The sequence below is a fragment of the Lytechinus pictus genome, chromosome 10 (assembly GCF_037042905.1).
Source record: "Lytechinus pictus isolate F3 Inbred chromosome 10, Lp3.0, whole genome shotgun sequence".
Lineage (NCBI taxonomy): Eukaryota > Metazoa > Echinodermata > Echinoidea > Temnopleuroida > Toxopneustidae > Lytechinus > Lytechinus pictus.
In genome coordinates, this window is record NC_087254.1 from 13,641,359 (window position 1) to 13,655,478 (window position 14,120).

A 14,120-nucleotide genomic window follows, 5' to 3' on the forward strand; every position below is an offset into this window, starting at 1 on the left:
CCAACAAAAAGTTGATTTGAATAAAAAGAGAAAAATCCAAAAAGCATAACATCAAATCGGATGTAAAATAAGAAAGTTATGACATTTTAAAGTTTCGCTTAATTTTACAAAACAGTTATATGCACATCCTGTTTGGTATGCAAATGATGAGACTGATGACGTCATCCACTCACTATTTCTTTTGTAATTTATTATATGAAATATTCTAATTTTCTCCTCATTGTCAAATTGTCAAACAACGATTAATTCCTACCTGAACATGTGGAATTAGCATTGTTTAATACTATATGGTTCAGTCAACTTGGTCCTTATTGTCAAATTTGTAAAAAATGTAATATTGTATAATACAAACAATAAAAAACAAAAGAAATAGTGAGTGATGGACATCATCGAATGACTCATTCACATGACACTGAGTTGTGCATATCACTGTTTTGTGTAAAATAAGCGAAACTTAAAAATTCCATAACTTTCTTATTTACATCTGATTTTGATGAAATTTTCAGTGTTATGCTGGTTTGATTTATCTCTATTTATTCAAATAAACATTTTTATGGGATGGACTTGACCTTTAACGGTATACAGAAACAAAATACACATGTATATTCTAAGCTAAAACCCCACCTACAGAATAAAACACTAACAGAACACATGTTAATACATTAAGTACAATTGTTAAAATTCATCCTGCATACATTCTGAGAATCGGATACAAATACAAAAGAAGTGTAACACAATTGTGACAGTTTCTATTTTCAAGTAAGAATGATTAGTGATACACACTCTACATATTCTTTTGTTATCTTTCAAAACAGCTCAATGAGAAGTATCTGAGAAGAAAAATGTTCAGTAGTTTTCACCTTAAATAAACCATTGGTGACACGACTTAAGCTCCTGTGACATTTGCTCCGGTCTTAATATCTCATAGGGCATCGAGTACAAGTTAGGATAGTAAGAGTTTTTGGTTTCGAAAATTGGCAAGATAAGGATTAGGGTTAATTCAGTTTTGATGTTAGCTTTCATGATTTACAACGTGCTGATTTTTCCATCAGAGCAATTGTCACCTAAGCAAATGCCAGGGAATCACACCCGTATCATCATAATAATTGATAATGTTTATACATACCTTGTAGTTGAGCAGCTGTGACCTGTAACGCAACATCCCTGGTTCCATTTACGGTGGTTGCCTGGACAACGATATGCCCGTGTGTGAAAACCTTATCAGCAGCCTGACTGTAATCCTGTGAAAGTGGTCCTTCCATGGTCCACACAAAATCGTCATCGATATCTGCATCGACGGTACTGATTACGATGACATCGCCAGGCGACAGATGGATGAATTCCACCATGACGACCAAAGCAAGGCTTGAGTCGTTGGATAGGAATGACCGTTCAAGGGATGACTCTTGGACGGAGTGGGGGTTGGAAGGCATCGCAAAAGTTGCGCTTTCTCCGTCGGCTAGTATGACGGGAGCTATAAACACAAGATGTGCAGTCTCATATTGTCTTATAATATATTTACAATGTGAATTTCTGATTCAAAAGGAACAGGGGGAGACCGCATTACACACAAATCACTATGACACAAGAGAAATTGCAGGATACAAATGTATAAAATTATAGACATTTCAGCCATTGATACTTAAATGATTTAAGGTCAAGTCAAAACATGCATTTAGTTTGTGGCATCACATACCCATTATTTTGTATACTATTATATGAAACATGATTTTTATGATACTACATGTAGAAGTGTCTGATTAAATCATAGCCATATAATGACGCTTATTATTATCAAAATATATACAATATTTCACGATTGGAAATTAAGCAATCACTTTGGTGAAAAGGAAAAAAATGAAAGTGGGCTTACGGCAGTTGTACTCGTCCCCTCCATCTGGACAATTCAGCATGCCATCACAAATATATGAAATAGATATTAGTTCCCCATTGCTACAACTTGCCAGCTCTAAAATAATCATAGAAAGAAATATATACAATGGAAAATGCTAAAATTGATAATAACTCAATTCATCATAGTGTATGTTTCTAATACTGTATAAGCTGTTATTTTTGCAGAGCCTAAATTATTTCCTGACATACATGTATGTTTATCCATATTTGTTCACTCGCTGCAATATTACAATGTATTTTCCAACAAATACATTGATTTTATTGTCATCTGGTTGACTCCTCACACACGTATTGGCAGCTATTTGCATACTCATTAATATTCATAACTCACATGGTTTTGAAGGCGTAAGATTTTGTTCACAAAATTCAATATTTTTGCACTAAAACCAACGTTATATAAAATGAATCTAACAAAACACCACTTCCAAAGATTTCTCTTACAGATCAAACTGTGACATGATGAATTTTCAGATCTAAAGGTACAAAAAAAGTGAAATTCAAGCCACTTTTTTCACACTTTGCAACTGTTTTTTACAGGGACATATTTATGTACAAAAAACATGTCAGCATGGGGGTTTTGAGGAGCATATTTTTGCACATGTTTTGCACTACTTCTGCTTTTGAAATGCTGTGAAAGGGTATGATACATCTTCTGATTGCGAATTCAACAACCCGCAAAAATGTCGGGACCCCCGCGATTCGCGAAATATTCTGTACGCGAAAATAACAGCTTATACAGTAGTCATCTTACAGAACAATCACTTATATGTATACTAGTTAAGGAAATTTATTCCATTATAGCATCTTTATATTGGCTTGTAGGGATGAGTTTCTGTCTTTGTCAGCTGAGTCAATCATTCCTTGTTATCTAGAGAACAATCAGCATTCAAGGTATTTCAAAGTATTTTGTCAAACCCTCGTTGCAGAATTCGCCGCCGCAGCTAATGGTTTTGCTACGGTCCTATACCCTCATAAAAAAATCCTCGTTGGAGGAACCAAGATATTTCATTCCCAAGCGCTATCAACCCTGAATCGCCCGATAATCCCTCTTATGTAACATTTCTCCTCCGCAGGTGCAAGCCTGAGGGTTAGACCATATAAACAACAGCTGTGATATTACGAAAAAGCAGCTCTGCCTGTAGTAGGCCTTTCGGAATTGAATTATTGTATTTCATATTTAATCAAGTTTTTAAAGGGATATTGTATTTTGAAATCCAATGTTAATTTGTTTTTAATTTCGAACGAAGAAGTTTGATTGAATCGTCATGCTGCGTATGCAAAGTGCTATCAACCCTGTATCGCCGATAATCCCTCTTATCAGGTTAGCGGAGGGTAGACCGTAAACAAAAGCTGATATTACATAAGAGCAGCTCTGCCTGAAGTAGGCCTTTCGGAATTAAATTATTTTATTTGATATTTGATACATTGTATTTTTAAAGCCAATGTTATTCTGTTTCGAACAAAGAAAATCAGCCCCGATATAAGGAAACTATTAAAGAGAAATAAAATAACTGCATGTAATGGCGAGCGAGTTTGCTTGAATCAGCGTGCTGCATATGTAATTGCGGTTTAGTTTTTCCGGACCAATCGAGGTCAAGAAACACATGTTTAGATACTTAAATAACTGGCCCGGGGTGATTGAGATTTTCCATGGTTCGTAATCGCGGTTTGTTTTCTACGACGATTTCGCCTCATGGATATATTTCAAGCCAGGCTAGCTTCATTGCTAGAATTCTTTAGAAGATTGCACATGGGTGTATGTAGCTGCATGCCCACATAAGAACTTTTGGTGTATGCCCAATCGACTGTGGGGCAATAGAACAGTAGTGTCTATAAGACACACATGAAACACCAACAAATTTACATGTCACTGGTCTTTTCTGTCAGCTCCTTCAAACTATCATTTCAAAAGAAATTGATTATGTAAAACAAATGTGGGTGAATTGAGGAGGGATGGCGTTCAGCCACATCTGGTGTTTTGCATTTGTATGAGTTCTCAATTATTTATAAAATAATAATAGTATTATCATCATTTTCATGTTATTTCTGTCTTAACTTCTTATATTGGGAAGCTATTAAAGTGATCGTTTCACTTTGTTCTGATTTAAAAAATTCTCATTTTGGTTCCTGAAAATGGGCTAAACATTAGGCTTATAGTGTAAAAATACCATCCCAAAAGTTTCAAAGTATTATATTTACAGGATCAATTTTAAAACCTTGGAGATGTAAACCAAAGTTTGAAAATAATTGGGAGTTGGTTTCAATGACTATGTGTATACAGGGAATCTGTGCACCACAACACATTAATTCTAGATGAACACAGCATGACCTAGTGTGTACAAGGTATACACTGAATGTACAGTGCAGCTAATAGCTAATATAGGAGATACACACAACAGAAGGCAGTCAAAATAGCCAACGGACTTTTTGAATTGGAGAAAACTGGTCATAAGCTGAACCCGTCTACTAGACGGTTCTCAAAATCAGGCTAATAAATTGCTACTTGTATCTAAATTAGAGTTTTTCATCCTATATTGTGGTCTGTTTCAGGGTTTTTGAGGACAAATACAGGCACTCATACGCACATTTCAACTCAGTTTGAGAAATTTTTAAATCAGCTGCTCACAAAGTTAAACGATCCCTTTAAATGGAAAGCAAGCAAAACTCACCCGTTTCGTCAACCACACTTAGCTGAAGTCTGAACCCAGATCGCGCAAAACTACCATCACTTTCAAACCTCAGCTGCATGAAAGAACCCGATGACACGATGTCGTCGAAATTCCCATCCCCTGTGAGAATGGTTTCAGGGTCACGACCTGCATACACGTACAGGAAGTCGTATCTCGCCTCTGTATCAAACGCAATGAATTGGAGCAAGACCCTGTGGCTGGAGGGAACGTGGATATTCCACGAAATGTCTGCGTTGTTTGGGTAATCTTGAGGGTAGTTTGGTGATGTTATTACCGCAGTCTCTCCTAACTCAAGGTCAATCCTGTCCCCTATTCCTGTTGGGTATTGAAATCAAAAGAAACATGTATTTCATAAGTTGAGATAAAAAGAAAAGTTCGACTATATGTACAGTGTCTAGAGGAAATATTTGTGCATATTGCACATTGACTAATGCAAAACAAATGAAGGTCGAGTATATGAATAATGAACAATTAATATTAGTAGTAATAGTACAGTAGAAGAAATGGCACAAGGAGAATCAGAAGGGCCACAGCTGTTTTGTCATTACTACTTATTTTCACTTATTGTAGCTATAATGAAGGCAGGATGTCACTAAGAGGAAGCATAATTCCTATCATCATATTCTGTTATTTTATGTTTTGGCCTAAAAATACAAACTTCCTCCGAAGTAACCAATTCCTCTTCTAAATCATTTTCATGCTAAGAAGGTACATGAACTGAATTAATCAAAAAGGGTTTTCGAGAATTTGAGGTTTGAGGGTTTATGACTTGACGGCGTTGATATACTTGGCTAGTATGAGGCTGTTCTCATTACGTTCCTAAAACTAGTTTACTGGAAACTAGTTTAACGCGTAGTGAGAACGGTCGAAGCGGTGAAAACCACCTCGCGATGTTGTTTTCAAGATCGCTTTGCCTCGTGAAACTGGTTTTAGCGTAAGTGAGGACACAACCGTTCTTCGGGAAGCGATCTTCGCACATTTTGAGCGCGCTACTCCACACGACAGGTGTAGAATGCCTATGCTGCGGTTTCGAATTTCGCGCGAAACGAATCACCCCACTGAGAGCGTTTCCATAGCAACAAGAGCGCTTTACGTGAAGTGATTTTGAAAACCACTTTCGTGTGATCAAGTGGGAATGCTAGCAAAGCGATCTTCCAAAGTGGTTTCCTGAATCGGTTTCCAGTAAACTAGTTTTAGAAAGCGTCATGAGAACGGCCTCTATGGTTACTTGACAATCGCTCCGCTCTAAATTCCCCACACTAATGGAATGACCAACTTCGAACTTTAAAAGAGCCGGGTTATTTGGACCCATCTCACGGCCTTCGAAAATTTGCACAGTGGTAGTGTGCGATATAATCTACAAGGCTGTATGGTTAATTTTTTGAAATATTAAGATTTTTCATTTAATGAATTAATTATGCTAATTTATTCATGAAAATAAAACATTTGCTCCAATCAACTATCATACTGCCTCAAACTGCTAATTTCTTATTCACAGACTCTTTGTAGGATCCCGATCGAATGTACTTCAAAAAAAAATTGTTATCGCAATTTTTTTTCTAATGTATTTATTTTCATTTTTTATTTTTTAAATTTTATGTATTTCTTTCTTTTCGACTTTTTTTTCTATGGAAATTGTTGCAGACTGAATGCAGACAAAATTAATTAAGTTTAATCACTAAAACTAAAAAGAATGATACATTTATGAATTTTGGTTCAATACACAATTTGCATTGGATCTGTACATGAATTCACATTTTTGAGCAGTTTTGGGTCTGGCATACACTAACATAATGTTGCGTAATTTCGTAACCGCGTACCCGGTCATTGCAAATTTGGTCTCAAAAGTGCTCCCCCGGGCCTTTAAGGGTTAACCCTATAATATGACAGTTTTCGTGATAAGTCCGCTGCGCAAATTTTTTTTACCACGTCGCTCGCTGACGTTTTACTTTCGCGCAACTTTTGAGACCAAACTTGCAACCCCCAGGTACGCAGTTCCGAAATTACGCAGCATTTTGTAAGTGCATGCAGACCCAAAGTTGCTCAAAAACGTGAATTCATGTACAAATCCAATGCAAATAGTGCTTAGCCAAAATTCACAAATGTATCCTTATTTTTCCTTTTACTGATTAAAATCAATTAATTTCATCATGTGGTTTGTGGTTAAAATAAAGTCCCTGACAGTTTCTATTGAAAAAAAAAACGAAAATTCGTAAAACATAGAAATAAATGAGAAATTAAATAGATGTTGATGGTGAAAAGAGCCTGGGAACCAAAAATTAGCATTTTAGGGGTATGATTGTTAATAAGAGCAACCTTTTGATTTTATGCATGAATTAGCATAATGAATTAGCAATGAGATTTTTTGCAGAATTTGATCTCATAGTTTTGTAGATTATGCCATGGGTAACGCGCGTGCCAATTTTCGTCACAATAGCGCAGTCAACGACTGAGATAAGGGGAGGGGGCTGAACCAGCCTTCCAGTCTTCTTAGGCATCAAAATAGCCCAGCTATTTAGGGTTCACACTATACCCTACCCTAAACCTAACATAAAACCCTATTAAAAAAGCCCTACATCTTAGACGAAATTAAGCCCGGAGCAGCAATGTCATGTCACCGGCAAGCATACCTGAAGACGGACAGTCAACCTGTCCGAAACGTCGAGTCTCTCTACTACTCATCATCTCTACTCGCCGACTCAAGCCAGCATCTCCTCATCAGCTCTACCACTCAAGCTGTTCTCAACTCATCAAACTTTCCTGGTTTACAGTCCTTTTCAGGACTACTTTCAAGAAAGAATACTCTACTCTCAAATCTCCACTCTCTCGCCTATCCATTTCTTCTCTTCTTCTATCCACTGTTTCTATAACACTCCACATTGTGTACCGTAAACCACATCAGCGATTATACCTGGACTTATTGTACTATAAAAGAAATATGGAGTTGGGGTGGCCTGGACATGACAGTTTTCTTGGAAATCCCAGCAGCAATCACCAAATGAAGAGCATTGCACATCACAGTAGCAGTCACCACGATTACAGCTTTCTAATTGATTGGTACAGCAGCTTAGTCCACACGATCCATTGTAAGGAACTCCTTGAGTTATAATTTAAATATTGATGGTAAAGAAAAAAAATCATAATAACATTAATAACCGGGTATGATTAATACAAACGATAACATCAATACATTACAATCATAATAATGTGTTATTTTATAGAGTGCTCTTACAAAAAAACATTGTTTTACAGTGCTTTACAAAAAAATTGTTTTTCAGGGGCAACATAATGTTTTTTTTAGAAGTGGAGGGGTCAATGGATGTGTTGAGGAGTGGGGTGGGGGTAGGGATTGGGTTGGCTTTGGGAGGAGGAATCAGCTTTCCATCTAATATTACGTCAAAATATCATAGTCCATTATTTGTATGGTACAATATTTAAACCAACAACAAGAGAGATTAAATAGCAGTCATTAAAAAAATTCTTACGTATGGCAGTAAGCGTGAGTCGGAACCCGTGTCGACCGACAGCGGAGTCACTCTGAAACCGTATCCACATTTTGGAAGTCACCTCAGCCAAATCTCTTGGTCGATTGACATCTGTTATCCTTGCAATCAGTGTTTCATTGGAATATGTTTCTCCATTGTATATATTTAAGAAGTCATAACGATCTTCTAACTCAAAATCAATGAAATGGATGAGTATGGCCGAGTCCAAGGGTGGCACAATCTCCCATATTTGGTGTAGATTATTTGGGTACAACTCGGGATAGTTTGGTGAGGATATCTCGTATGGTTCTCCAATGCCGAGGTTTATCTGGATGAAGTCTGGTTCAGCTGTAATTCCAAATGGGGTATAAAGTATATATGTGTAATGCACGTGAGGGCTGGATTCTATGGAACACAAATATTAAAGCAAAATTACTCAGTCTCCAACGGCTTAAAGGTTCACATCATATCATTTTCAGCCTGGAGTACCTCTTTAAACGACAACCAACCCTCCATAAAATAAATTTTATGAGGACAATAGGCATAATACCCGGTACAAATTCACTGCATTATTTACTGCTAAGTAGTTTTTGAACAAATATGTTTGCATTACAAGATACAAGGCAAAAGCGATTTTGTGTCTCGCCCACTTATGAAAATAACCAGAAATATTGTGATTTGCGAGGGCACGCAACAGAATTGTATCAAAACTTCATTAAATGACTGGGATGGAATAACACTTGTCATAAGAGCCTTGCACGTAAACTTTAATGTTGATCTGAAAATGACCTTTGACCTTACCATCTGACCTCTGACTGCAGCATAACATGCAGGTCGCCTGAGTACATCTACCATCCAAGATTTGTTGAAAAGTGACTTACGGTTGCGAAGTTAGGTGTCATAAGAGTCTTGCATGTAAACTTTAACATTGACCTGAAAATGACCTTTGAGCTTACCATGTGACCTCCGACTGCAGGATAACATGCAGGTCCCCCAAATCCATCTACCATCCAAGTTTGGTTGAAAAGCGACTTTCGGTTGCGGAGTTAGGTGTCATAAGAGAGTCTTGCATGTAAACTTTAACGTTGACCTGCATGTAAACTTTATCGTTGACCTGATAATGGCCTTTGACCTTACCATGTGACCTCCGACTGCAGCATAACAAGCATGTCCCCCAAGTCCATCTACCATCCAAGTTTGGTTGAAAAGCGACTTACGATTGTGGAGTTATGTGTCATTAGATTTGTGACGGACGGACGACAGACAACGGACGGATGACATTTGGATCCCTAAGTCTCGCCTTCACCTCTGGTGGGCGAGACAATAATGATCATGTGACATCACATCGCGGGTTATTGCGTCGGGTTGGGCCATCGTGAAACCCGACCATTTGAGATAAGGGTTACCTGTATTCCAAGAATGTAGAGTCCAGTTTACCCGACCATTGGATAATTGGCTATACTTTTCACAGAACATCGGGTAAATTGGCCAGACCTTTCAGGAATTTAGGGGGCTCTTTTCTCGAATGGTCGGGTAAACTGGACCAAATGTTACAGGAATTTAGGGGGCTCTTTTCTTGAATGGTCCGGTTACGCAGTTTTCAGAAAAGATGCAATAACCTGATGCGATGGCACAAGCCGATGTAACTGATGCAAAACAACAGCCTAGTACACAGATAAAGCACAGTCCAGTCAACCTGGTTTGCTACGATAGAAATCGTCATGGAAGTATGATAACACCAATGTGAGATGGACATTTACCAAATTTGATGGTCTACTACCATTCAAATAAACCACAGTAGTTACAAAGACATAATACTCACATGTAGGTACTACGACGTCATCTGTGAAGATAGGGAAAAATGTTGGCGAAAGAATTGGTGCAGTATAATATGAATACAAAAATCAAATTATTAGGTGATACAGAAAACTTTCATCAGTTCAGGATGATCAAATAAAATGTTGTTAAACTTCTACCACCCTTAACAATATTTATGGCAAGTTTTCCATCCACTCCTGTGGATTTTCTCAAGTCAACTCATACTGATTATTATATGAACTTCGAATCAGATCATCCCCTAAAGAGACGCAATATCTATTGTCACGAATCTGTGGTCCAGAGATCAAGAGACACAGATTCACAGACCTCAGGCAGCATCGTGTGTGACTGATCACTTGGCTTGAGAAAGTACACAGGATCGAGTGGATGAAATAATATTTATGAAGTATGTTTTAATACCAGTTATAACAATGATGTTTCCAAAACTAAACATTGCCTAAGATTTTATACTGTTGACGCTGCCAACGCCATAGAAAATTACAACGTTGTCTCACTTCTTTCATACAGGTATGACAAACAAACTTGAGTATCGTCCCCCAGGGCATCCTCCCTGGGTGTGTTTCAACAAGAAACACTACAATTCCTAGTTCTGTAACCTATAAGATGCATCACTATATTGGTGATATCATGCCATGGGATGCATAATATTGAGTCTTTAACAATGAGATTGAAAGTTAAATTTCATGTGCATGTCTGCACATAAGTAAGGCTTTAAGGCACTCTTAACTTTGCGAACCCTCCCCCTCCCCCCGTTTAATTTCTTGGATAGTGTTATACAACTTACTTCTTGCCAAGACTTCTTCAACAAATGGCACGAATCGTGAGACTCTAGCGTAGATGTCTGGTTTTCCTATATACATACACCCCTCGCCCCAGGAGGTCACTCCTACAAGATGCCATCGACCATCTGATCCTTCACAAACCAACGGACCTCCACCATCCCCCTGCGATATTCAAGAGGAAAAAAAAATAGAGGAAAGCAAGGTCATTAAGGTCCGAATTCACAAAGGTGGTTTTGAAATCCCATAGTTGAATCCATTGTTTATGCAGATTTCCTGTATAAATTAAGCTTAATTTAGCACGTATCGGGCGTGTGTATAAAAAATGTCCAATACTGATGCATTGGACATTTTGACACAGTGAGCCAAATTGACGCCTGTTACCATGGTTAGATACGCTATTTTATTCATGAATCCACTGCTTGAAGATTGGACTCATTAATTCAAAACAGTGGACTTATGAATAAAATAGCATGGCACTGCAACATGCATCAATTTGGCACACTGTGACAAAAGCGCGCATCAGCATTGGACATTTTTAATATACCCGGTAAAATAAGTGTAATTTATACAGGAAATCTGCATAAACCATGGACTCAACCATGGGTTTTCAAAAGATCCTTTGTGAATTTTGGCAAAAAAGTTATGATCATATCAAAATGATATTACTGAAGGTGATTTTACTGAAATACACAACATCAATCATGCTTTTCTTTAATTTGAATTCATGTCAATGCATGGACTCTTATATAGTAATTTCCCAAGAACTTAGTTAATCTCAAATCATTTCTATGCACACTAGAAGCAATGAAATGCATGCAAACCAGACGAATAGGCTTTCCTTTCTACTAGTTCAGTTAAGTTTATTACAAATAATTATTTATACCTAGAGTTTCAGAGGCAACAATACATTTGCTGGGCTATTGCCAATGTCTACAAAAATCTAGAACATTGATTAAAATTTAAAACGTGTAATGATTCTACTCCCAGACTCTTTAGGTCATGACTTATCATTAATGTAGCATTCAATCCTTTTCAATGTCTTGCCACTTTACATGGTCTATATTGTTACTTATGTCAATTATAGGTCAGTTCAAATTTCGTAACACTTGTTGTCTGACCTCATGCCAATTCTTGCCTCTGCCTTAAATGCATCACAAAGCCAGTTTTTAATGTATACTTTTTTATCATGCAGCTGTGTATCTTCTCCCCATGTCGTAACACATATTTTCACTCCCTTTAGCTCCTTCTCTCTCTCTCATTCTCTCTCTTTCCCCTTCTCCTTTTCCTCACTTCTTTTTCTTTATTTCACCCACTTTCCGTCTCTCATTCTCTATCCAGTCCATTTTTTCTTACGCTTTCACATACTAAGTAGTCTCCTCCATCATTTCTCTTCAGTTAACTTTCAGCTGTATCTCTCTCCACCGTTTCTGTTCTTTGCCTGTATGACTAATTATTTGTCAATTCTATTCATGCTGCATTGCAATACATGTTTATTTGTATTCCTTAAATGTTCAAACATTTTCAAATTTAGATGTATTTTATGTATACTGCCAGTGGAGGAAAAATTTCTGTATTTTTTATATGCATGGACCAATAAATGAATCTGAATCTGAAAATAATTGTTAAAGAAAGTCCTCTTTTCCTAGACTATTATTACACATCTTTAGGTTGAAATCTTTTAGCCAACACATCTCTGTATTTCTCACCCGGCATGCAAACTTATCCCCTTGTACAAGTTCAGCGCATATCATCAAGTCTGATGTCCTGTTTGTATACAGTTCTGCACACCTCTCATTTGATACCAGATGCACAACGCCCTTCTGAAGAACGTCTATATTGAGTCCTGTGAGATATGACAAAAGAATAAGTTATAATAATAATAATCCGTTTTTTATATAGCGCTTAATACATCGGAACGACGTGTCTAAGCGCTTTACAGATATATTATTACCCCGGTCATCGGATTCAATCAGTCATTCCCGCACACAATGTGTGCACATCCTCCACTCCCTGGGGAGTATTCCAGTCAGTCGCCGGTGAGGCGCACACAGTACTGGACAAGCTACAATGACTTTCACATCCTACCGGGTACCCATTTAGCACCTGGGTCGAGAGTGGCAAAGTGTGGATTAACGCCTTGCCAAAGGACACCAGACCGCGGTGGGATTCGAACACACGACCCTTTGTTTACAAGGCGAGAGTCAGAACCACTACACCACGGCTCCTCCACTTTCAATTTCAAGTTCTTTTCAATTTTTTTTAAAGAGTCAATTATGGTACGTTCTTGGTACCCCCTTCCCCACACGTTCCCATAGCAAATCAATAGCTGTAACGGAGATGAAACATTCACGGGAACCTTTCACAAATCATGAGGTTCTGTATTTAATTTCTATATGAGGACTTCAAAGGGATAATTATTAGCTGAGAACTATTGTTTATTCCTGGATTATCATTATTATTATTTATTCAACATAATTAAACATATAAATACATACAAACAATCCAATCCATATGGCTTTATATAAACATAACTGCTTCATTTCTTGAAATACCTATATATAATTTTTGGTTGATTGGAGTATGCATCTTTGCAATCATATAAGAACTAAGAATTTGAAACTTAATCCTGATTATCATTGTTAGGACACATTGCATGAATGTCATGCACTGATATTATCAAATGTAAATTCAGGTGATATGTTAATCAAACCTAATACATAGTTTCCCCATCCACTGACAGTACATCTCTTGTAGTCCTTCATCTCTTCAGACGATGCCTCCGCCAGACAAACAGGACTGATGTAATCTGTGAAGGTCACTGGCTGGGATAGTCTGATTAGAGCAAAGTCCCCATCAAATGAGAATGATGGCGACTTATTATATTTAGGATGGCTGATGATCTCGGCAGGACGAATGCTTAGATGATGGCTGGATTGGGAGGAGAGAAGCCGATCACCTAGTACGATGCTATCCACAGAGAATAAATCCCCATCGCTGGAAAGAAGACCGGTGGTTGAAAATAAAACAAAATTATCCATTACTTGTGGTATTTAAAAAGAACATAGACTATCCTATCACAGAAAAAATGTAGGAGATATATCATTTAAAAAAAGACCTTTCCCAACAACTTCTCATGTAAGACCGGCAGATCAATGAATGTCAGGGTCACTTACTGGACACCTAGAATGCTGGAGGGTGATTCGGTGCCCCCCACTGCATGATTGGCATGAAAGAAAGGATTCACTTTGATGTAATATCCAATAATAAATTATTCTAACTTACACTAATTAAAAAAAAACAACACTCAATTCTTAGTGAAATGGGGGCATCAAGCACTAACAAACAATTCTAACATGATTAAGCAGTCTGCTTGATGCAATGATAAAGTATGTAATCGTAGATCATTATCA

The 14,120-nt window shown here is 37.5% G+C and overlaps 1 protein-coding gene across 2 annotated transcripts in view; it reads right to left on the reverse strand.

Moving 5' to 3' along the window:
* Positions 1-14,120, reverse strand: part of LOC129270205 (uncharacterized) — a 72,440-nt gene that overhangs the window by 37,792 nt on the left and 20,528 nt on the right. For both annotated transcript variants that reach the window (XM_064105367.1, XM_064105368.1), the window contains 9 exons: positions 13,421-13,704; positions 12,417-12,553; positions 10,713-10,872; positions 9,912-9,932; positions 8,090-8,437; positions 7,516-7,701; positions 4,584-4,919; positions 1,874-1,969; positions 1,127-1,474 (listed from right to left, as the gene is read on the reverse strand). In XM_064105367.1, the coding sequence (XP_063961437.1) occupies positions 1,127-1,474; positions 1,874-1,969; positions 4,584-4,919; positions 7,516-7,701; positions 8,090-8,437; positions 9,912-9,932; positions 10,713-10,872; positions 12,417-12,553; positions 13,421-13,704 (1,916 nt within the window). The remainder of the gene's footprint in view (positions 1-1,126; positions 1,475-1,873; positions 1,970-4,583; positions 4,920-7,515; positions 7,702-8,089; positions 8,438-9,911; positions 9,933-10,712; positions 10,873-12,416; positions 12,554-13,420; positions 13,705-14,120) is intronic.